Raw genomic sequence first — 22,308 nt, 5'->3', positions numbered from 1 at the left:
TTTTGCATTGTTAGTTGTTATTTCAAGTTTTAACTTTATGTTCTCTCTCTCTTTTTTCTCTTCATAGAAGGTACACCTGGCCTGCCATTCTGTTAGCTGTGTCATCATCCAGGGGAGAAAGATCATCCACCACTACCATATAACATTCCTGGATCAATGTGCTCTTCTGTGCTTTTTGTGTCTTTGCTCTGTCTTCTCTAACCCCCAGTCGGTCGCGGCAGATGACACTGAGCCTGTTTCTGCTGGAGGTTTTGCCTTCCTGTTAAACGGGACTTTCCTCTCCACTGATGCTTCATCCATTCTGAGTATGAGGGATTGCTGCAAAGCCATCAACAATGCAGACAACTGTCCACTGTGGCTCTACGCCGTTTCATGAGGAGTGAATGCTGCTTGTCACGACTCGATGCAATATGCTGGGTTTCCATAGATAGGAAACTTTTTGACCAATCTGTCTGGGTATATGACTGAAGTTGATTTTGTAAAGTACCCCGAGATGACATGTGTGGTGAATTGGTGCTAAATAAATAAAATCAAATTGAGTCGAATTGAACAAGGGTTATATTAATCAGGTTCTGCCAGTTATTTTCTTGGATCATCAAACTCACACAAACCAAGGAACCTTAATTACACAGAACGCTGTGCATAATCAAATTTGGTCCTAAGCAGGATGAGGCTCTGGGGATCAGAGGAAAAAATATAGAGTCATTCACCAGTTTCAGCCTAATAAAAACTCAAATTTTATATTTGCAATATAAACACACAGTAAATATGATCCCTGATTATAACTACTGGTATGTATACATTCTAATTCAGATCTTTCACAGATACAACCAAACAGATATTTTAACTGTAGTTAATTATTTCATACTGTTTTTGAAGTTAACTGTCTCCTAAAAAAGTCAATCTGACTGTAATCTTTAATAACAAAAAAGGTTATAACAAGCGTGTGTTCTGCTGAAACTCAACTATGATGGTTAGAAATGTTGCAGAAAGATTCTTTCTGACCCATCCAGATGCTTTTGATCTTCTTCTTCGTTTTTTTGTTTGTTTTTTTAGTTTCTCATAAGCTGGATGATCTGAATCAGATAATGGAGCACCCTCTGTGGGTTCAGCTACAGCCTGTGATGAAGCTGTGTTTGCGTGTGTCTTTTTCAGTCCAATGATCATTACAGCGTGTGATTACTGCAACAGATCCTGTGTGTTATCCTGTTTGATAAAACGATTGTCTACGTGCATCTGCTGTGTGAGTTAGAGACACCGCAGGGTTAATTATTGTTTTCTCTGTGTGTTTTTGGTTGTTTGTTTGTGCTGAATGCCAAGCTGATAGTTTCTCATAGAAAAAAATCCTATAACCTTTATGCCGATTTGATGTTCCACTCTAAACAAGTAAAAAAAAAAAAAAAAAAAAACTTGGAGTATTTTTTTCTTTAGAGAAGCTTCGTGAAGCATCACCTCTCAACATGAATTGAAGCTGTTACTAGAGAGAAATAATCTGCTGTAGCTCTTCTGCAGATACACAAACAACCAGACCTTTCATTTTCATCGTAGCAGAGCTACATAAACCCCAGCGAACCAATGATGGGAGATATTTAATTAGACTAAAATCTTCAAAACCAAATTCTGAGACATAAGACTTTTTAAATCCAGCGATTTACATTGCTGAACCTACAAAACTCAGACTCAAACAGTTGTAGTGAAGGTATGTGATAGAGAATAGACCCAGATCCCGATTAAGACCAAATGTAAAAGTTACAAAGAGGCTGCAAAGCACAAAACTAAATAAATAAATAAAAATAAATGTAGATACTGTCTGGCAATGTGGCTATAAGAATTGCTGTCTTATTGCCAAAAAGAGCTCAACAGATTTCACTTTCACAAGTGGAGCCTTACTGCTTTCGCCATTGTGTGCCTCTTGATTTATATATGCAAGACGCTTTCTTAGATTTTATGTCGGTACTATTTCATGTTCAATTGACACTGAAACGGGAAGGTAAAAGAGGAAAAAAAGAAGATAAACAGATGAGTAATATAACATCCTCTGAGTTTTCTTCTACACCTGCAAAGAGAGATATATCTGTGCTAGTTAGCAACCGCTACTTCTGGCTTATTACAGCCAACGTCAACGTATGGCGACGTTACGCTGTGCGTCGCCAGGTCAATTCGCTACAAACCAGCAAATGGAGAAACGTCTGATGCGTATTTTCCTTTTTGCGACATTTTAAAAGTTTGCAAGAGATTTTTGATGGAAACACATCTATCTTATAAGCCTTGCCAGTCTTTTTATGTCATTTTTAGATTTAAATAAAATGCTTGTTTTTTGTCTTGGATTTTATGTTTTTATTGGCTTCGTGGGGTTTGTTGTTTTAATTTCTCTGTTAATTTCACTGCTTCTTAATCTTGTAAGTAAATGTATTGATCTGCTGTGAGATGCTGAATTGATCAATTGACAGTTTGATTTATTGATTGTGGCTGCTGATATGTCAGTTAACGTTACTTTGGTTTGATTATTGAGAGTAAGGGGAAACTATCTGGGATGTTTAATGTCGGTGGACAGCGGAAATCCTTCAGCTCACACATGACCACATGCAGCAGGTGTATTTGTGTTGTTGATTGCTTTGACATTTCTGTCTCCGGCTGTATTAATCTGTCTTCATTTATGTCAGCCAGAATCGTCTGAGTCCAAATGCCAAACACCTTGCGACATCTTTTAAAGATAAAAAAAAAAAGTGACATTCAGACTGTAAAACTCTGGACTGACTAGTTTCTCAACCAATGCAGTGTGATTTCTGACTGGACAGTTTCTACAACACCGTAGCCAATTAGATCAACAGATTGTGCTGATAGACCTAGTTTTTTTTTTTTCGTCAACTGGGACCAAACGAAATATACTGCTCAAAAAAATTAAAGGAACACGTAAACAACACAATGTAACACTTACTGACAATTCATTTCACCTGCTGTTGTACAAATGGAATTAGACAACAGGTGGAAACTAGAGTTAATTAGCAAGACCCCCCAATAAAGTAGTGGGTCTGCAGGTTGTGACCACAGACCACTTCTCAATTCCTATGCTTTCTTCCTGATGTTTTGCTTACGTTTGAATGCTATTTTTTTTTACTCTAGTGGTAGCATGAGATGGAGTCTACAACCCACACAAGTGGCTCAGGTAGTCCAGATCATCAAGGATGGCACATCAATTCAATTCAATTCAATTTTATTTATATAGCGCCCATTCATGAAACATGTCATCTCAATGCACTTTACAAAGTCAAATTCAATCATATTAGATTGGGTCAGATTATACAGATTGGTCAAAAACTTCTTATATAAGGGAACCCAGTCGTTTGCATCAAAGTCCCGACAAGCAGCATTCACTCCTGGAGAAACGTAGAGCCACAGGGAGAGTCGTCTGCATTGTACATGGCTTAGCAGCAATCCCTCATACTGAGCAAGCATGAAGTGACAGTGGACAGAAAAACTCCCCATTAACGGGAAGGAAAGCCTCCAGCAGAACCGGGCTCGGAACGGTCATCTGCCTCAACCGACTGGGGTTACAGAAGACAGAGCAGAGACACAACAAGAGAGACAAACAAGCACAGAAGCACACATTGATCCAGTAATCTGTTCTACATTAGATGGTAATAGCGGGTGATCTGTCTTCCCTGGATGATGTCACAGCTAAAAGAACACCAGACCAGGAGCCTGATAGCTGAAGGATCTGCCTCCCATTCTACTTTTAGAGACTCTAGGAACCACCAGTATACCTGCAGTCTGAGAGCGAAGTGCTCTGTTAGGAACATACGGGGTAATCAGAGCTCTGATATATGATGGAGTTTGATTATGAAGGGATTTATACGTTAGAAGAAGAATTTTAAATTATATTCTTAATTTAACAGGAAGCCAATGAAGGGAAGCTAAAATTGGATAAATATGATCCCTCTTGTTGATTTTCATCAAAACTCTTGCTGCAGCATTTTGGATCAGCTAAAGACTTCGAACTGCATTTTGTGGACTTCCTGATAGTAAAGAATTTCAATAGCCCACCCTTGAAGTAACAAATGCATGGACTAGTTTTTCAGCATCACTCCTGGACAGAATATTTCAAATTTTGGCGATATTCCGGAGGTGAAAAAAGGAAACTCTGGAAACCTGTTTAATAGGGATTTAAATGACATGTCTTGGTCAAAAATAACACCAAGATTTTTTACTTTATTACCAGAGGCCAAGTTAATGCCACCCAGATTAAGTGATTGATCAAGAAGTTTATTTTTTGAGGACTCTGGTCCAAAGATTACAACTTTTAGTTGCAAGATGTGGCAAGAAGTGTCTGTCAGCGTCCAGAGCATGGAGGCACTACCAGGAGAGAGGCCAGTACATCAGGAGATGTGGAGGGTTACAACCCTGCAGCAAGACAGCTACCTCCACCTTTGTGCAAGGACGAACAGGAGGAGCACTGACCAAGCCCTGCAAAATGACTTCCAGCAGGCCACAGATGTGCATGTATCTGCTCAAACGATCAGAAACAGACTCCATGAGGGTCGTATGAGGGCCAGACATCTGCAGGTGGGGTTATGCTCACAGCCCAACACCATGCAGGATGTTTGGCATTTATCAGAGAACACCAATATTGGCAAATTCACCACTGGCTCCCTGTGCTCTTCACAGATGAAAGCAGGTTCACACTGAACAGATGTGACAGATGTGACAGAGTCTGGAGATGCCATGGAGAACGTTCTGCTGCCTGCAACAAACTCCAGCATGACCGGTTTGGCAGTGGGTCAGTAATGGTGTGGGGTGGCATTTCCTTGGGGGACTGCACAGCTCTCCCTGTGTTTGTCAAAGTTGCACCACAGACTGTCCAGGAGTTGGCGGATGTGTTAGTCCAGGTCTAGGAGGAGATCCCCCAGGAGACCATCTGCCACCTCACCAGGAGCATGCCCAGGCGTTGTAGGGAGGTCATACAGGCAGGTGGAGACCACACACCCTACTGAGCCTGATTTTGACTTGTTTTAAGGACATTACATCAAAGTTGGATCCGCCTGTAGTGTGTTTTTACACTTTTTTTTGAGTGTGGCTCCAAGTCCAGACCTTCGTGGGTTAATACTTTGGATAATTTGTGTGTGATTTTGTTGTCAGCACATTAATTTATGTAAAGAACAAAGTATTTAATTACAATATTTCATTCATTCAGATCTAGGATGTATTATTTTAGTGTTCCTTTTATTTTTTTGAGCAATGTATTTAGGTTAGAGAGGAAAATATCCAAGTAGAATAACAAAGGCAGTATTGCTTTCAATACAGATGCAGTGATGGATAATGTTAAGTCAGAGAGAGACGCCTTCATGGCCTGAGTGGTTCTGGGGTACAGTGTACATTTTAGGATATCTTTGGTCTCCAGAAAACATCCTTAGACATCAGATCAAACGGTCTTAGATGTCAGGCCATGGACAACATCCCATTTAATATTAAAAAACATTAGACATATGACTTGATGGCCTCAGAATAAAAAGTCTCAGAAGTTACACAGCATCAGACTAGAAAGTCTCAGGATGCTATTTTGTCCATGGTCTGACATCTGAGGACATTTAATCTGATGTCTGAGGGTGTTTCATTCAGACCAAAGAACGTCCTAAAATGTACATCTTTGTAATGCTCAGACAGAGAGAGAACCCGATGTTCAAACCTGACACAGTGTTGTGCTTTAAAAGGCTTATTAATAATCAAATCAGAGAAGCTGGTGCAGACAGATGTGTTGGGGGTTGGCAATGTTCATGGTCGAGAAACAGCCCAGGTCATGTCCAGCACTGCAAAAACTGAACTAAAAATAAACAAGATTTTCTAAAAATCAGTGTGTTTGTCCTTGATTTGAGCAGGTAAATAAGTTTGTCAGCCAATGGAATAAGATTTTTGCACTTAAAATAGGAACAACTCATCTCCGTCATCTTATTTCAAGTGCAGTTTATCTAATTTTTTTTTATTTTAGGAGTCAAAATACTCGTTCCATTGGCAGATCATCTTGTTTCCCTGCTCAAATCAATGACAAATACACACATTATAAGAAAAGTTCACTTATTTTTAGTTCCCTTTTTGCAGTGGGAAAGCAGAGAGCCTATGAAGTGGACGAGGGTAAGGTGATGTACGCACTCTGTGCATACAAAATGACAAATAAAGTTGTCTAAGTCTAAGTCTAAGTGAGATGAGGAAATCCAAGAACGAGAACTTGATCAAAAAGGCAGGCAAGGGACACTGGACATTTACTCCCTCAGTGGCTTTCAAAAATCTGAAGCTAGCTGACTGCCCCATAAATAAAGGTAGAGAAACAGGTTAATGGAATGAGGCTGACTGAGTTGCCGTTGGAGAGACTCAGGTGCCGCTGCTCACATTAATTAGGAGAGTCAGTAAGACATCTTCATGACCCTCAGTGGCTGTGTCTGAAGCATATTGCTGACCCTCAGTGGCAGACGCAACAGAATCCATGGTATGTGGAGAAGCAGGCCTAGCAGCGGAAGATGAGGATTATGGTTGCAATAAAAAGTGCTGATAGTGACCCCATAATGGAGCTCCAACATCTTAATTTCTCCACCTATAGGGGTGATGAACGGAGAGATATATGTTAGTTTGTTCCCAGAGTGGGTAGAACTCCAACAGGGCTATGCCTTGTCCCTGCATGGTTAGAATCTCAATAAAGACTGATAAAGAGGATGGTGTCTAGTTTGAGAACCTTAATATTTTTTCTTTGCTTTTTGCATATGATGAGTTGATGTTGCATAGTTGGCCTTCAGCAGAGCAGCTTTCAGCAGATTGTAAAGGAGTCAGGGTGAGAGTTAGCCCCTCTAAATCTGAGGCCATTGTTCTCACCTGGAGAAAATGTGGACTGCTCCCTCTGGGTCAGAGTCAGTCTCTGCCACAGGAAGAGGTGTTCAGTTATCTTGTGGTCTTGTTCACGAGTGATAGTAGGAGGGACCCGGAGATAGATAGATGCATTAGAGTTGCTAAGGCCTGTAGTTGTAAATAAGGAGCTTGACCCAAAAAGCAAAGCCTTACCAGGGGTTATGAGGTCTAGATCATAACTGAAAGAAGATTACTGCAGAAATCATGCAGGTGTTCATGGAAAGCTTGAGTCTATTTTATCAACCCATCTTTTGTGTTTTTGTTGCTTCTCATTTATTCTGGATTGTTGAAGTTTCCAGGTCTTAAAAATGGAAAATGGAATGAATCCCAACTTGGAAAATTTGCCATTAAACATAACCTCAACTTTCGCATTATGTTTTTTTTCGTATGCAGTTTTCATCCTGGGGTTCTGAGCGGAATTCCTATTGGTTTATTGAGTCTGTCTGAAATAAATGTTGTGCGTACTTTGTCGACCTGCAGGTGGATCTAGTTTTATGATCTATATTTACTTAAAGCATCCACCCTGATCACTGAGATCTTCATGAGTATGAGAAAGTTTCTATATTTCAAAAACTTCCCATGATGCAAATGGACACCAACGTTTGTTGGACAGTGACAGTTTATGCTCTGTGTGTCTGACCCAGATGGGAAGGTGGAGGTGACCAAAGAGGGGATGAAGCTGTGCACAATGGGACCTGGGAAAGTTTTCGGAGAGCTGGCCATCCTCTACAATTGCACCCGCACCGCTACAGTCAAGAGTGAGTATGCCGTTAGAGATCCCACAGGTCGAATCAGGAAGAACAACCTTGTGAAAACTCCCAGTCCAACCCACAGTTCTTTCTCCTTTTCATCTTCTCACCTCAGTGAAAAGATCAGTAAGGAGATCGTGTAGAAACACCTGATCAGACTGGTTTAATTCCTCTCGTAAGACTGAAAACAGGGGAAAAGAGACATAATTTAAATAAAATTGAAAAATATCCTCTGTTGTTGTTTTCTTCCTGTGCTGAAACCAGCTGACAGTTTACTGTCGCTGATTAAATTAGATGTTTGCCTGGATATCATCAACATCTCTGCGGGGGGTTAAACTGAAACAACAGTGGCATCCCTCCTTCCAGCCCTGCAGGCTTAAATTTTGATTTCTGAATTATTTTAGTTTGCAGCATTAGCTTTGGACTGTCTAATGGGAGGACATATGGGGTTTCTGTGGTGGGAGTTCTTCTGGGATTCAGTGAGATTTTCTTCCTGATAAGGAGGAAATCCAAAGGAACTGTTGGAGACTCTGAGTGTGTTCCCAGCTGATCTGATTTCAACCACCGTGTCTGAGTGGAGAAACTGAATCACTGCTTCTGGAATCAGCTTCTCTGCCGGTGTTTTCTTCACCAATGAGCAGGGAGAGTTGAGCATCCAGAGGGAGCTGATCTGAGTTCAGCACGAGAAACAAGGCTGAACACCATCCAACAGCACCGTGTGTCTAAAGTGTGCGATTCCAACTTCCTGTCAGCTCTTCCTGGTGGAACGATCGCTAAGCAGCTGTTGCCAGGCAACACCATCCGGTCCGGCCAACCCGTTTTGGCACCTGTGCGTCTCTTGGCAACAGGGCCGGGTTTCACATGATTTGTTTGCATTTTATGAAGCTTTGTGCTTGTTTCTCACACTGACACATTGGGCCCACTGCATTTAATTTGCTCTGTTTCACCCACATGGCTCTAATCTGCAGTTTTATAATTAAATTTGATTTGATTCTTCAACCCCATTGCACAGACTCAAATCCCTCTGATCTATTCTGGGGTTTTCAAAATTGTATTTGTTTACCTAAAAGTAAAACCGGCATAGACATATGACCCTGATTATCACAGGTTAAAAGTTGCTGCAAGTTATCCTAAGCCAACGGTTCTACTAAGCCATCCTCAGATGGGGCTGCCTGGTACCATCTGAGGACGCTTGGCTCCACAGTGGAGCAGTTGGTAGCAAAAAGGCCCTGTGTTTCTCTGTGTCGCCCTGGATGCACTGGTGACCTGCCCTGGGTGTACTTCTGCCTCTGCTAAAGATAGACTTCAGCATGCCGATGTCCCTGTAAGGAGAAATATAGACAGTGAATGGAGCGATTGATCTCAGGACCCTTCCACTTCGAGGTTCAAGACCCAACATTGAGTCAAAGCCCCAGCTTTGGGGATCTTTGTTCTGATGCACTTTATTCCAGAGAGACACTTTGGTAGGGAGATCAGTTGTACTGTGTACTGTTTGTAAGGTTCTGTCTAAACACAGTTAGGTCCAAAATGATTCAAACCGCTCACAGGTTTATGTTTCAAGGGGCTTAGTGACATACTACGATTTTATGAATTTCTGCACCAGTAGCACACTCTGGTTGAACACATAGGTTTTCTGATTAAATTATCGCGCCTTGTTGACTTATTATATTTCATTTCTGAGTTTTACCCTTTTTTTGTTGCTTGATTTGTCAGTAAACAAAGTGCTTTTGTGTATATTTATCATAACAAGACCACGTGACCAGAAGCATGATATTCTGCATGCAAATATTAATCAAGGACCATGCCAAGCTGTCACTTTGCTGCGAGGCATTGCAGGACAGACTACTGGATCTTACACTAGCTGTGTCAATTGTCGCCATCTTGCTTTCTGATGGCTCTGCGGTACTGTCAGCAGATAGCCCAACAATGTTTATGTCTGCTGATCGCCCCCCATGCATGTTCAAAAGGGACTAAGTAAATACTCTCAGGACGAACGCTTGGATACAAAAAACATGTTTTTATGGTCAAAATACATGACTAGGCTCCTTTAAAGTATTCTTAATTTTATCAACATGTTTCTTCTGAATGAAAGATAAAGAAATCGATGTACCAGTGGAAACACGCAAAAAAGCTGATCAGCAATTGTTCGAAGGGTTCGGATGCTTTTTTGCTAATATTTTTCCATTGGTTAATGAAAAGGGTTTGAACTGTATTTTTTAACGTGCTATTTTTGAATAAAATATAAGCCAATTGCCTGTTAGCTTCGAGGAGGAGAACAAAGTTAAATTTATAGTTATTATGATATTTTTAATAGTGACATAAAACAGTTCAAGGCTTCAGTGCATCAGTATGATCAGTTCAAAGTTATCAATGAAAAAACACACATTTTGGATGTAGAATCCTCCTACATAGCTAGGAAAGAACTGATGGTTGGGAAGCGGAAGCCTTTGGTGCACAAATATAAATTCTGTAGTTTCTGAGTTGATATCTTAGAGCAGACTTGATACATGCAGCAGGGGGAAACCAGTTTAGTTTAATTTATAAGATGTTTACATAATGATCCCTTCACACTGGAACTAGGTTTTCAAAATTCATTGTTATCCAAGAAGGTTTGAACAGTTATAAATCTCTTCATATGGGAAAGGACCCTTAAAAAATTTGTTGTAAATGCAGCTGCATGAGTTTCTGTATTTAACATTGAAAATGCAACTGGAGACAATAAAATAGACAGCTGGAGGATATTACAAAAAATTCATTCTGCTTCAACTAGTTTTTATTTTCTGTCAGGTCTTCATTAGGTTTCTCTCCTTTTTATCTGGACCAGAACAGGTTTGATGTTCATACAGTTTTTTTTTGGGTTAGAGATATCTAGTGCTAAGTTAGACACTGCTTCTGAACAAGAAATGGAGACCATTAATGGGAAAACCCTTCAGAATCCACCAGCATATCCGGGTCCATCATCAGACCCCAACATCCTTCCAAATGTAGAACCAAACAGGTTCAGACCAACGGGTTCAGAATCACAAGGTTTCAAATGTTCTAAGCCAGAATACTGTCAGTCAGTTCTTTCTTTATGTGTTTTCACATTTCACTGTTGTTTTCAGGTTCCAGTTATAAAGTGTTTCTCTTTGGAAAAACTACATTTATGGCTCTCAGATAATCATTTCGATTTTTCAGCACGAAACGGGGATTTGAGCTCTTACCCACAGAAAACTCTTCACATAACGCCCGTATATAACACAGAGTTTATTTATAACCGAGCAGAGCTTCTCTCTCCTCACACTCGCTCATGTTTCCATAAACACAGTGACACAGTTTGAGCTCTACGCATTAATGTTCTGCCTTCTGGACCTCCACGCAGACAAAAAGACTCAGTTAACCTCTGAACGTAGTTATTTCCCCCCCGCCACGCAGCCTGGAGGCCTCGCAGTGACAGAGCATCAGAAAGCCATCCTCACTGCTGTTGACTGACGGAAATAAATGTGCTGCTAAAGCCACAGTCTCTCTCGCACACAAACATCATTAAAGTGCAGGAAGTTTCTGAGTTCTTGTGTCTCCACAGTAACTGCCAGCAACTTTAGGTGGATGCCTTGTAACCATGGCAGCCGGGTTTGTCTGTCAGTGGACCTGTTGAGGATTATAGGATGTAATAAGTTGTGGATAACCTTTGTGCATTTGTGAAGACTTTCCTTCAGTTACTGAGCCTGGAGTTATTTTTATCCCCGGGGTTTGTCTGCAGGTTTAACATTTGATAAACGGTTTGTTTTCTTATTTTTATGCTAATTGTTTTCCTTTTATTCTTTTCCTTTCATGTATCCCTTTTGGGCTTTTCTTTATCCTCTCTGCTTTGCAAACTTTATCTTCCTGTTTCCATCTGGTTGTCTTACCATATTTTTTTTTGTCTCCTTTTTTTAAGTAGATACATTTCTTTCCTCTGTTGGTTTCTCAACACAACTTTTTTTTTTTTGGTTAATTCACTCTATTTAAGATTAAACTATTCCTTATGCCGTCTTTTTATTTTTATTTGCTTCTTCCTTTTCTGCTTTTTCATCCCTCTCCCATGTGTTTTGCTCCCTCCTTCCTTCTGTTCTGTCTGGTTCTGTCAGGTTTTCGTGTTCCGCGTCTCCCTCGGAGATTTCCGAACCGAAGGATTCTGTGCCACAAACCGAAACTATCACAGATTCCTCTGCAGAATGAAGATTCTGCTGCGTTTCAGTCACAGTTATTTCTCATCCCCCTATCCTTTGTTCTGTTTTTTTCTGGCGAACCGAACACGTGTCACTGTGGATGCATGAAGTCTCCACATGGAGCAGCTAGGTTGTTGCGGTGATTTGGGCTTGTTCAGATCAGATTCTGCTGTTTGACTCCTCCATGGCATGGATCTATTTTAAGCAACTTGATTGGTTGATTGACTTCGGGCTGAAACTACTCATGTGTCTACAACCAAAGATGATCTCTGTGAGTGATGCTTCACTCCGCAACCTCGTTTTAAAACACAAAGGTTTCATCAACAGAGTGAGACACCGTAATCTGATCTCAGTTTCAGGACACATTTCAAGTAACACCATTTAACTACTTCAAGCATTTTCTTACATTTTTCCTAATGGTTTTTAAATAATTTTATGTCTTACAAATAAAACCATCGGCTTAATCCATATTCTTCCCTAAACTCTGTTTCTCTCTTGTCAAGCTGCTCGCTCAGGGATAAATCGAGCTTCCATGTGGCGGCGTTTCTCTGTCTGAGCTGAGGTTTCTTCCAACCTGAGGAACATGGATCTCTGCAGATCTCAAATCGGAGATGTTGCCAAGCGCCTGAAATATGCCACTGCTTAAAGACAGACTGGTTAATGTTCACAGACATGTTAAATAAGCTGAGGGATGTGAAACCAAGGTCCGATGTTTTTTTTTTTTTTTTTTCCGTTAAATAGAAAAGTCCGCTGCTGTTAAACACACTAGAATTTGTTACTAAGCAACGACTTCAACTCGGTGCGCACAGTAAACGCATTCCAGTTCATATTAAAGTTTATCTTTTGGTCGCAAACCCAACCTGAACGCCTAATTACCCCTGGTCGGCAGCTTTGAACACCTGACATTTCCACAAGGATGTGAACTGTTTCCATGACAAGCTGTGCATATGGTGCGCACATGGCGTGGCACTTACTCCGGTCTCATCTGGTGGATTAAAGATCATCCTAAAAGGCAATAGACACTTATACTGTGCACATATGAATATGTGTGCAAAGGTCTAACCATCTATATGCAGAGTCAGCAGCTCTGTGTAACATCCAGATCCACTCATCCATCGAAACTATGTTAATAACTTCTGACTGATGTGAAGCTGAATATCTGCTGCTTCAGTTCCAGTGTGTTTCAGCTCTAACTGTGTTTCAGCTCTGACCCATGTGAAGCTGTGGGCCATCGACCGGCAGTGCTTTCAGACCATCATGATGAGGACCGGCCTCATCAAACATTCTGAATACATGGACTTCCTGAAGAGGTGATTGTCTAAGAAAGATGAGCTCTTGACACCATGAGCCAGTGGCTGCAGAACCCAGTTTCAAAAATTTCGCTCATTCAACTCATTCTCATGCACTGCAAAAATGATCCAGATCAACATTTATCTTATGAAGCTGAAGCTGCTGTGTGCAGACTCCTGAGAAAAGTTACATGTGATTTATTTTATTTTTTTTTACATTTCATATTGAATATTTAGTGTTCAGAAGCACGGCGGAAACCACACACACCAACTGAAGCAATGCAGACTTCCTAAATACAGAATATGTGACCGATTAAGAATTTATTTATTTCTTTGCAGTGTTCCAACTTTCCAGGGTCTTACTGAAGAAACTCTGAGTAAACTGGCAGATGTCATGGAGGAGGTGAGTCCATCATCATAATCACCATCTCTTCTTCTTCTTCTTCTTCTAAATTGTCCAATCAGCCACTTTTCTCTGTGCCCAGACTCACTATGACGACGGAGAGTACATCATCCGACAGGGAGCACGAGGCGACACCTTCTTCATCATCAGCAAGGGAAAGGTTAGTCCACCCTCCTCTTCCTCATTGCTGGTGACATCATTATTTATGCATAAGATGACCTGCCTTTTAACCACGCGTCTTGCCAGGTGAACGTGACTAAGGGGGATTTAGCCAATCAGGAGCCAGTTCACCTGAGGGAGCTCGGCAGAGGGGACTGGTTTGGAGAGCGAGCGCTCCAAGGGTAATACCACCTGACTCGAGACAACCAATGACCCTCAACCTTTCAGCTCCATCCATCCATCCATCCATCCATCCATCCATCCATCCATCCATCCATCCATCTTTCTATGCCTCCTGCTCTACAATGTTCCATCAAACCAGCTCTCTGTCTCTCGGTCCATTAGACTCAACTCCCTATTATGGGTTTGATGGACAGCTCACTGCCTGACTCCATGTTCATGTTCATGAAGCTGAACAGTTTGCCGAATTTGGAACAGGTTTTTCACACACTGCGGACACTTTGTGGAAGCAGTATAGAGGGAATGGTTCTCACTCACAGCTTTTCAATCTTAGCTCCATCTCTGTTTTTGAGGATGAAAAACACAAGGTCCGTTTTTTTTAAAAGTTCTAAAACATGGATGTTTTAAGTTGATGAAAAGGTTTGGTGAGTTGGGATGCTGTAGTTTTAAGAGAGGAAATATGTAGGTTTTCATTAAAGTTTTTCACAGTTGAATTTATCTCAGACAGTTTATTTAAAATAAAAACTTTATGGTAGATTCTCCTGTGTTCTGAATGAGGATGTTGCCTATCAGGCTGATGGTTTTGTCTCCAACAATATTGCATTTGTGTGTTCCCAGGGAAGACGTGAGAACCGCCAACGTGATTGCTGTTGAGCCCGTCACCTGCCTGGTCATCGACAGAGAGTGAGCGATCCCCATTGTTTCAGAACTAAACCCTCCTGGATTCACAGCTGACGGGTCCACTCGCTCTGGGCCCAGTTCTTTGTACCATGCTGCTTTAAAGCGGACCTTGCTCTGAACAATAGATTTAAATAGTGGGAAAAGCTGTTGCAGATTTGCTAAGTTGATACTGCCCTCTGTTGGCTTTCTGGGAAAACTACATACTTATTACAACCTAACAGTAAATCCTGCCTTAAGATAGTCCAGAATGCATTGGGGCATCTGGTGTTCCTTGTGTTTCTTCACTTGCTCCTCATTGGCTAATGTTGCCCATAGAGGGAGCTCTGGTTCTGCAATAGGTCTTTAAACTCAGTCCCATATATTTATTTTCCTTTTGGACAGCTGAGGTCCTCTTAGAAACATTTTACAGTTTGAGGCAATCTGAGTCCAGAATGGTTCCACCATGGCTCTCAGAGCCTTTCCTCTCTGCCTGAGGAAAAAAAACTCATCCTAACAATGTAACACTAATCCTCACTGACTTCAGTTCTATTGGGGCTCTGTCCTCCATGTTCCAAACTGGACTCGTGCGCCTCATGTATGTCCTCATTTTGATAAATTGAGTGATTATTTCTTCCTCTCTCTTCAGCTCCTTCAAGCATTTGATTGGCGGACTGGATGACGTCTCAAATAAAGTCTACGAGGATGCGGAAGCCAAAGCCAAGTAGGTTCCTGACAGGAAAGGTCTACGGCATCGTCAGGAAGTTTTTTTACTCTGACATGAAGCGCTTTCAGCTGAGCTTTTTGATTTCATCAAAAAAACATTGTTGATCAAAGAGAACATTCACAGCTCCATCATTACACCACAAAACAGCTCTATTGTGCTGGTGTCAAGATGATCCTCTCATTCACCTCCCTCTGGCTGTGCACTATTCCCATCTGGGACGCTCGTGTAGGCTTTTATAAGTGAAGAGGCATGGAGTGGAACTCAGAGGGGTCGTTATAGAGCTAAATGGACTTACTCTGTTCTAAAGGGATAAAACATGTCAGTGGTGTAGGAGTTGCATCAAAAACACCCCTTTAGATGTGCCAGCGCCACCAAACCCACTATGACTGCGCAAAGTCCAGGGATCAGTTCTCCCTGTGTGCCCATGAGCTCATCCGATGTGTTGATAGAGATAGCTGGTTTCACAGCATGTGATCCTGTTGCGTTTTCTTCAAAAAATGGTTTAATCAGTTTTTTAATCACACAAGCTGCCGCCGTTTGATCAAATAATTTGAGTATATACCGAAGTAAAAGCAAGCATGTAATCTGAGGTCGTGTACCGTTAAGCCCCTTCACGTTCCTCAGCAGTAACTTCATATGTGTGAACCAGTCCTTCCAGGGTTTTTTTTTTCTTACATCGTTAATTTGCTCTTTTCTTCACATACACCTGAATTTCCCCAATGTGGTACAGTAATGGATATTTCTATTATGTTCAAAAAGTAAATTCTGAAATAGCTAAATGGCTTGATAAATGCATTACACACTTAGAGTTAATGGGGATTTGAATCTGAAAAACTCACACGAAAAGAAAAGACAATTAAAGTAATTTTGTTGATACAATTATTTTAAGACTTTGGCGCTCAGACCTCGGCAGGAAACATTAGCGCTGAATTTTACTTTAATATGCATAAGCAGGTGAACGAGAACAGGGGTGTTCCCCCCCAGGCCTGAAACCGGTGGTGGAGTGGAGATAGATGAAGTTTGTTCATTCCATAAACGCTGGTTGGCGAGACAATCTGCTTGAGTTGTATTGGTGAGATCCAGTAGACTGGGTGAACCTATACCAATGCTTCACTCAGGGACCCAGAAAGATAGATGTCCACCTTGGATAAACACAGGTTTGTATGAACCTGTCCATGAAGAGCAAGCATGAAGCGACTGTGGAGAGGAAAAACTCCCCTTTGGGAAGAAACCTCTGGCAGAACCAGGATCAACATGGCGGTCTTCAGCCAGACCGATTGAGATGTGACAGGGAATGCAGTAAGAGTCCAGGAGGAATTACACTCTGATAGGGACGAGGTTGAAGGAGCACCATGGGAAAGCCAGATGGAGCTTGGTCACGATGGTGGAGAAGGGGATGGAGGTGGGTTGAATCCGGGTCATCTGAGTCCAAATCAGACATTGTGCAACCACTGCTTGTGCTTGGCTGGGTAGCAGGCTGAGACGTGGATTTGAAGACCTTTTAAGATGAACTCTACATGCTGATTGGGCTTCGTGGAGGTGTGGTTCAAAGCTGATTGGCTTGCGTCGGAGGCGTATGAGCCTCTGATTGGATGAATGTAAGTAATTCAGTTTCTTCAGTTGAATTTTCACCTCGGCTTCATTTAAACGCAACAAAAATTATTCAATAACTAATCAAAACATCAGACATAAAATGGAGCTAAAGCAGAAATTCAATTGAAGAAACTCATTGCTTACCTCCATCAATCAGGGACTCATTCGCCTCCGACGCAAGCCAATCAGCTTTGAACTGCTCCTCCTCGAAGCCAATCAGTGTCCTGGATTCGTCTTAAAAGAACTTCAAATCCAGCTCAACTTCTACCCAGCAAGCAAGCAGTCGCTGTGCGATGTCTGATCTGGACTCTGCTGACTGGATTCAACCCACCTCCATCCCCTTCTCCACCATCATAGCAGCTCCATCTGGCTTTCCTATGTGCTCCTACAACCTTGTTCCTATTAGAGTGTAGTTCCTCCTGGACTCTACAGAATTTGCTGTCTCAATCGGTCTGGCAGAAGACCGCCATATTGGGCCTGGTTCTGCCAGAGGTTTCTTCCCGAAGGGGAGTTTTTCCTCTCCACAGTCGCTTCAAGCTTGCTCATCATGGACAATCATGCAAACCTGTGTTTATCAAATTGGACATCTAGCTCAAACAGATCATCATATGGACTGAACCAACTTCTTCTATCTCCACTCCACCACCAGTTTCAGGCCTGGGGGATCATTCCTATTCTCATACACCTGCTTATGCATATTGAAGTATAATTCAGCGTGAATGTTTCCTGCCGAGGTCTGAGCGCCAAAGTCTTAAAATATTGTATCAATAAATTCTTCTAATTGTCTCTTCTTTCCGTGTGAGTTTTTCAGATTGAATTGATATTTCAATCAACCTTTAGCTATTATATTGAATATTTTGAATATTTGATTAGAATATCCTTTCAGTTATTAAACATAGATGTACCCATCTCAACATCCATCTGGAAATGCAAAAATAAAAGTTGCTGGACAGAGATGGGGTTGTTGGAAGAATGTTAGTCAGGATCGTTTCTGTATGCTGTTGACTCCAACAGAGAAAATACTTCTGTTAGCCAGAATATCAAGAATTCAAAATGAAAGCATGACTCAGTGACAGGCTATTTTCCAAATCTAACCAGCAGAAAGATATTTAAACATCAAATTAGAGTCCTTAAACATTTCTAATGATATTTTCTAAACATACACATATAAAAAAAGGTAAATATCACCAATATTATTCACCATATTAATAATATTTTTAAAGTTGATTACCAGTTCTGTCCTGGTTATGAGTTCAGTTTCTTTAAACGTCAGTCTGAGATTTTTATTCGGATTTCATGTGGAATTTTAAAATGCAGAAACAATAACCTGCTCTATGTAGTGTTAGTCATAAACTAGAATGTGACTGCTTTTTTTTATGTAAAGCTAAACATTTAATCGATGACTTTCCCTTTAAGAAGTCCCCGTGAAGCAGATGGAATTTAATTCAGCCTTAACTTTACCAGGTGGAGAAATGACAAGCACCAGAGGCTTTTGTGGGCCGTGGACACCCGTCCAATCAGGATTCAGCTGCTGCTGTAAACAACCAGATATACAGTAACATTCAGGTGTCAGTCGACTGCCAGTCCTGTAGCTGGATGCTCTCATGTTTCCTCTTATGGTATAGGTTTGATGCGGCACATGCTCACAAACCAGGCGCTAGCTGTCAGTCACAGCTGTCGTTATGGCAACGGTAAACAGAAAACCGAGCACGCAACCTGAGTGTTTGTTTGTCCTTCGGTGCTCTGTGTGAGCTGAACGTTGTTCTATCCAGTAACCTGAATTAATTTTTTTTCTTCTGTTGATCAGAGCTGGCTGAAAGACTCTCTGACATGCAGGGAGAGTTTATGTTAGTCCTTAACTGGCAGGGTTTGTTTGTGGAATGATAAATATCTTGGGACCGCAGAAAAAAATAAACCTAGAATAATATTGGAATTATTACTAATCATCTCAAACACTGTCCGATAAGAACATGAAAAGGATAGAAACTGCTAAAACAATGCAAAATTTCTCACTTTCTTGATATTGAATCTCCTCCATTAATATGAGCTTTATGAAGCTGCTGTTTCGCTCTGCTGTGTCTGACTTATCCTTGTCTGTGCTTCAGGTTCTCTGAGCTCATAATCCGTTTCTTAACATCACCAACTAATTTAAGACCGTTCACATAACTTTTTTTTTTTTTGTTCAGCCACTCTGTGGTAGAACTACGTACTGCTGTGTCTGATCGTTGTTCAGTTGATGATCCAGTATAGGCAAGCTTTTCAGTGTTGGACAGAGAGCATCCCATTTTACTCCAGAATTGTTTGGCATCACAAAGGGTCAAGAGGCAGAAAAGGACCCGGTCATTAGACATCTACCACCATGTTTTATTCCTTAGTATGAGGTGTTAGTGCAGATATCCTGTGCATTACGGTCTCTACTTTAGTCTGATCTGTTCAAAGGGTTTGGTTCCTAAAGTCTTGTGCTTCATTGAAAATGCAGCTTTCTAAATCAAACTCATACTGCATTATTGTGTTTTAGAGAGAAGAAGCCCACTTCAAACACGTTTTTCTTGTTCAATCTTTTCCAACTGTGTTTTAATGAGCTTTTTGCTCGCTGACTTAAGTTGTTAAGAGTCTGTGATGGAGCTCTTGTATTTTTTTTCTTTTGTCATTTCACTGAGCAATGCATACTCTGATCTTAGGGTGAATTTGCCGGGATGTCAACTCCACTGAATAATCTTCCTTCTCTTTTTTTCCCTCTGACTAAATGATTTGTTTTGTGATGTGTTACTCGTTGGATGGCTATGCTTCAGATCTTTTTTGGACTATAATGACCTTCGTGCACAAAGGGATGGTTGGTGCTATGGTGACAATACTGTTCATTGTTTCTTAGCTTACAGTTGGCTACTCTGGTTAGACATGGAGATGTTGGAACATTAGGCTGCAGTTATTGGCCAGTTCTTGTTTAAGAAGTTCAGAGGATGATCTGCGCTCAGCTACGTCAGATGGTAAACCCCTGTGTTGTTTGTGGATATAGAATCAAGTTGGTGAAGATTCTCATTCATCCAGGTCATGATCAATCCAAAAAAGGTTAAAAAATAAAACAAATGGACTTCGTTAGGCTCATCGTTTGCCTGGCTCACTGGAGGAATGTTGTGGTCACATGCACGGAGGTGTGAGTTAGGGTGAAACTTGGCAGGAATCAAACCTATTGTGTGTTGTAGGGTTTTTGAAAGTTGAAACCTGAGCCCTCCTCCTCTGTTCAAAGTTGCTTTTCCCTCTCAAACCATCTGCTTTCTCTGTCCAAAATGTGAATATTTTAGTCCTCAAAAGAGTGTCCTTTATCCTTGAGGTGCAGGTGGACGGCTGAGTCTTGTCCTGAGGAGGTAGCTCTCCTGTGGAGAGGTCTCCACAGACGCACGGCTCGTGGCTCCTGTGTTGAGCCATGCATTATGAATTGAGAAGGCTTCCTAGGTGGGAAGCGAAACGTCTTCAGATTCAGAATAGAAGTTCAGTTGTTTTATTTTTTAACCTTTTTTGGATTGGCATAGAATGACCTCCTTCACTTTTAAGGCAGAAGTAAGCTCAACCCCACAGTGGATCCACGGGTACAGAAATGCTCAGGAAGCTATGAGGAACTCCCGTAATCCCTGAAAATGAAACCTGGGCGTCCTGTGGTTTTTAGGTCAGGACAGTTTGTGCTGCAGCCTCCTGACACTCAGCCCAGCCTCTTTGATAACTGACCTTCCTTTAGTGGCTCAACCTCTGAGCAATGTTTCCACCTCCTAAAAATACCCATTAGCTGCGGCAACTCCCACCATTGGGGTCGTCTTCTCATTTCCAGCCCGCAGGAGTCAGCCTCTGCAGAAGCGAGGCTCGTTTGGGCAGAAAAGACGAACCTCTCTGGGTCAGGGTTACAGTCCTGAAAGCGTCCTCAGTTTAACCGTTCCACTATAGGCGCTTTTGCTCTCTTTGTATCGGTCAGAAAACAGAAAAGTGATTTCAGCGGAGGTGATGCTGTTTTCAGTCTCTCCTGGATTCTGACGGCAGTTTATTCACTTCAGGATCAGCCTCTTTCTCTAGCTTAATGCAAAAACCTTCGGAGGACCCGGCACTCTCACCACCACGCCGGTACCTCCACAGCAGAACTCTGCAGGTCCACTGCTGCCATCGGTACTACCCACACCATGTAAACTGGACGTGGAGCTCATCGTTTGAGACGGCTCTCTTACAGACGCTCTGCCGAACGTTCTCGTGAGGTTCCGAGATCTTTTTGCAGTTCAGTTCATAACAGCTGCAGGATCCTGCTTTTTTAAGTTTCATTCCTAAATATTCATCAAACGATTAACGGCTGATTCAGCCACTCTGTTCAAGAGGAGCGCTATCTTTTTAATCCATTTTATCGAGTGAAGTTTGGAGATGAGAGAGTTGCTTCCCATCCCGGTGAGGCGGCAGAGGGAACGCCTCCCCAGCCTTCCTTCTCCCTCGCACTCCTTCCCCATCACCTCTTTCTCCATCCAGACTTCCAAGAAATTTCCATTCTTCCGCGTGATTAAATGCTGCAGGTAGGACAGCCGGGTCGTTGATTAACTGGACAGTTTTTTTTCATCTGCTCGAACTCTATATCAGAATGATCCATTTGTAGAGACATTCCCATCATGTGATTGTGTGTTTACCTGTCCAGGTACGAAGCCGAGAACGCCTTCTTCTCCAACGTAAAGCTCAATGACTTCAACATCATTGATACGCTGGGAGTTGGAGGCTTTGGACGAGTTGAACTGGTACGTTTCGATCCTCACATGTTCCTAGTTAAGACCAGCGATTTTCACCCTGAAAAGCTTACAGTTTTAATCAGATCTGTTGGTTGAGATCAATATTCTAATCTAAAAACGAACCAAAACCTGGAAGTGAGAGATTTGTTCCACACCAGTCTCTAACTGGTCATATTAGTTTCAGGAGGAACCAGTTTAAACTTTGATACCAGTTCTTCATTTGGAGTTACAAACGCAGCAACAGCAGATCAATAATGTGAAAATTCAAAAATCAAATGTACCATAAAACAGTTTCATTGTGACTTTGTGATATTTGCGCTAACTTTATAGTATCCGTGCTAGTAACTGGAAACCAGCACACATGTGATTGAGAGATCATAGACCTGCCGTCCTGGACCAGAACAGGTTAAGGGATGGAGGGATAAGCTTGTTGACGCACTGCAGCTCAAGGAGTTGGGTGTCTTTACCGCAGGAGGCGGTGCTGGAGGTGACTGTTGGTTAAAGGGAAAGCCCTGCTAAGGGTTTGCCCAAAAACAGATTGGATTCCAGGCTTGGGGTCTCCTCCTGAGGTATTTTTAGTTGTTCTTAGCGTAACTCTGTGCTGAGAGGAAAGAGGTGACCTCTGACCTTCAGACCACCCTGTCTGATCTGATCGCAAATGATATCATCATAACTGAAAATGTAACTTTTTTTATCTTTTTTGCAACAGGTTCCTCTGCTAC

At 41.7% G+C, this 22,308-nt stretch overlaps 1 protein-coding gene across 2 annotated transcripts in view; it reads left to right on the top strand.

Moving 5' to 3' along the window:
- The window catches only part of prkg1b (protein kinase cGMP-dependent 1b), a 58,302-nt gene that overhangs the window by 25,319 nt on the left and 10,675 nt on the right, over positions 1–22,308 (top strand). The window contains exons 3-10 of one of the 2 annotated variants that reach the window (XM_012879098.3): positions 7,536–7,649; positions 13,032–13,137; positions 13,456–13,519; positions 13,602–13,679; positions 13,766–13,860; positions 14,477–14,542; positions 15,165–15,239; positions 21,499–21,595. In XM_012879098.3, coding sequence (XP_012734552.1) covers positions 7,536–7,649; positions 13,032–13,137; positions 13,456–13,519; positions 13,602–13,679; positions 13,766–13,860; positions 14,477–14,542; positions 15,165–15,239; positions 21,499–21,595 — 695 coding nt within the window. Of the gene's footprint in view, positions 1–7,535; positions 7,650–13,031; positions 13,138–13,455; positions 13,520–13,601; positions 13,680–13,765; positions 13,861–14,476; positions 14,543–15,164; positions 15,240–20,623; positions 21,380–21,498; positions 21,596–22,308 lie in introns of those variants that run through there. The other variant, XM_012879101.3, reaches the window with a different exon arrangement.

This window comes from Fundulus heteroclitus, chromosome 10 (genome assembly GCF_011125445.2).
Source record: "Fundulus heteroclitus isolate FHET01 chromosome 10, MU-UCD_Fhet_4.1, whole genome shotgun sequence".
Taxonomy (NCBI): domain Eukaryota; kingdom Metazoa; phylum Chordata; class Actinopteri; order Cyprinodontiformes; family Fundulidae; genus Fundulus; species Fundulus heteroclitus.
Note: the sequence above shows the minus strand (reverse complement) of the source record. Positions and strands in the feature narration are given on the sequence as shown.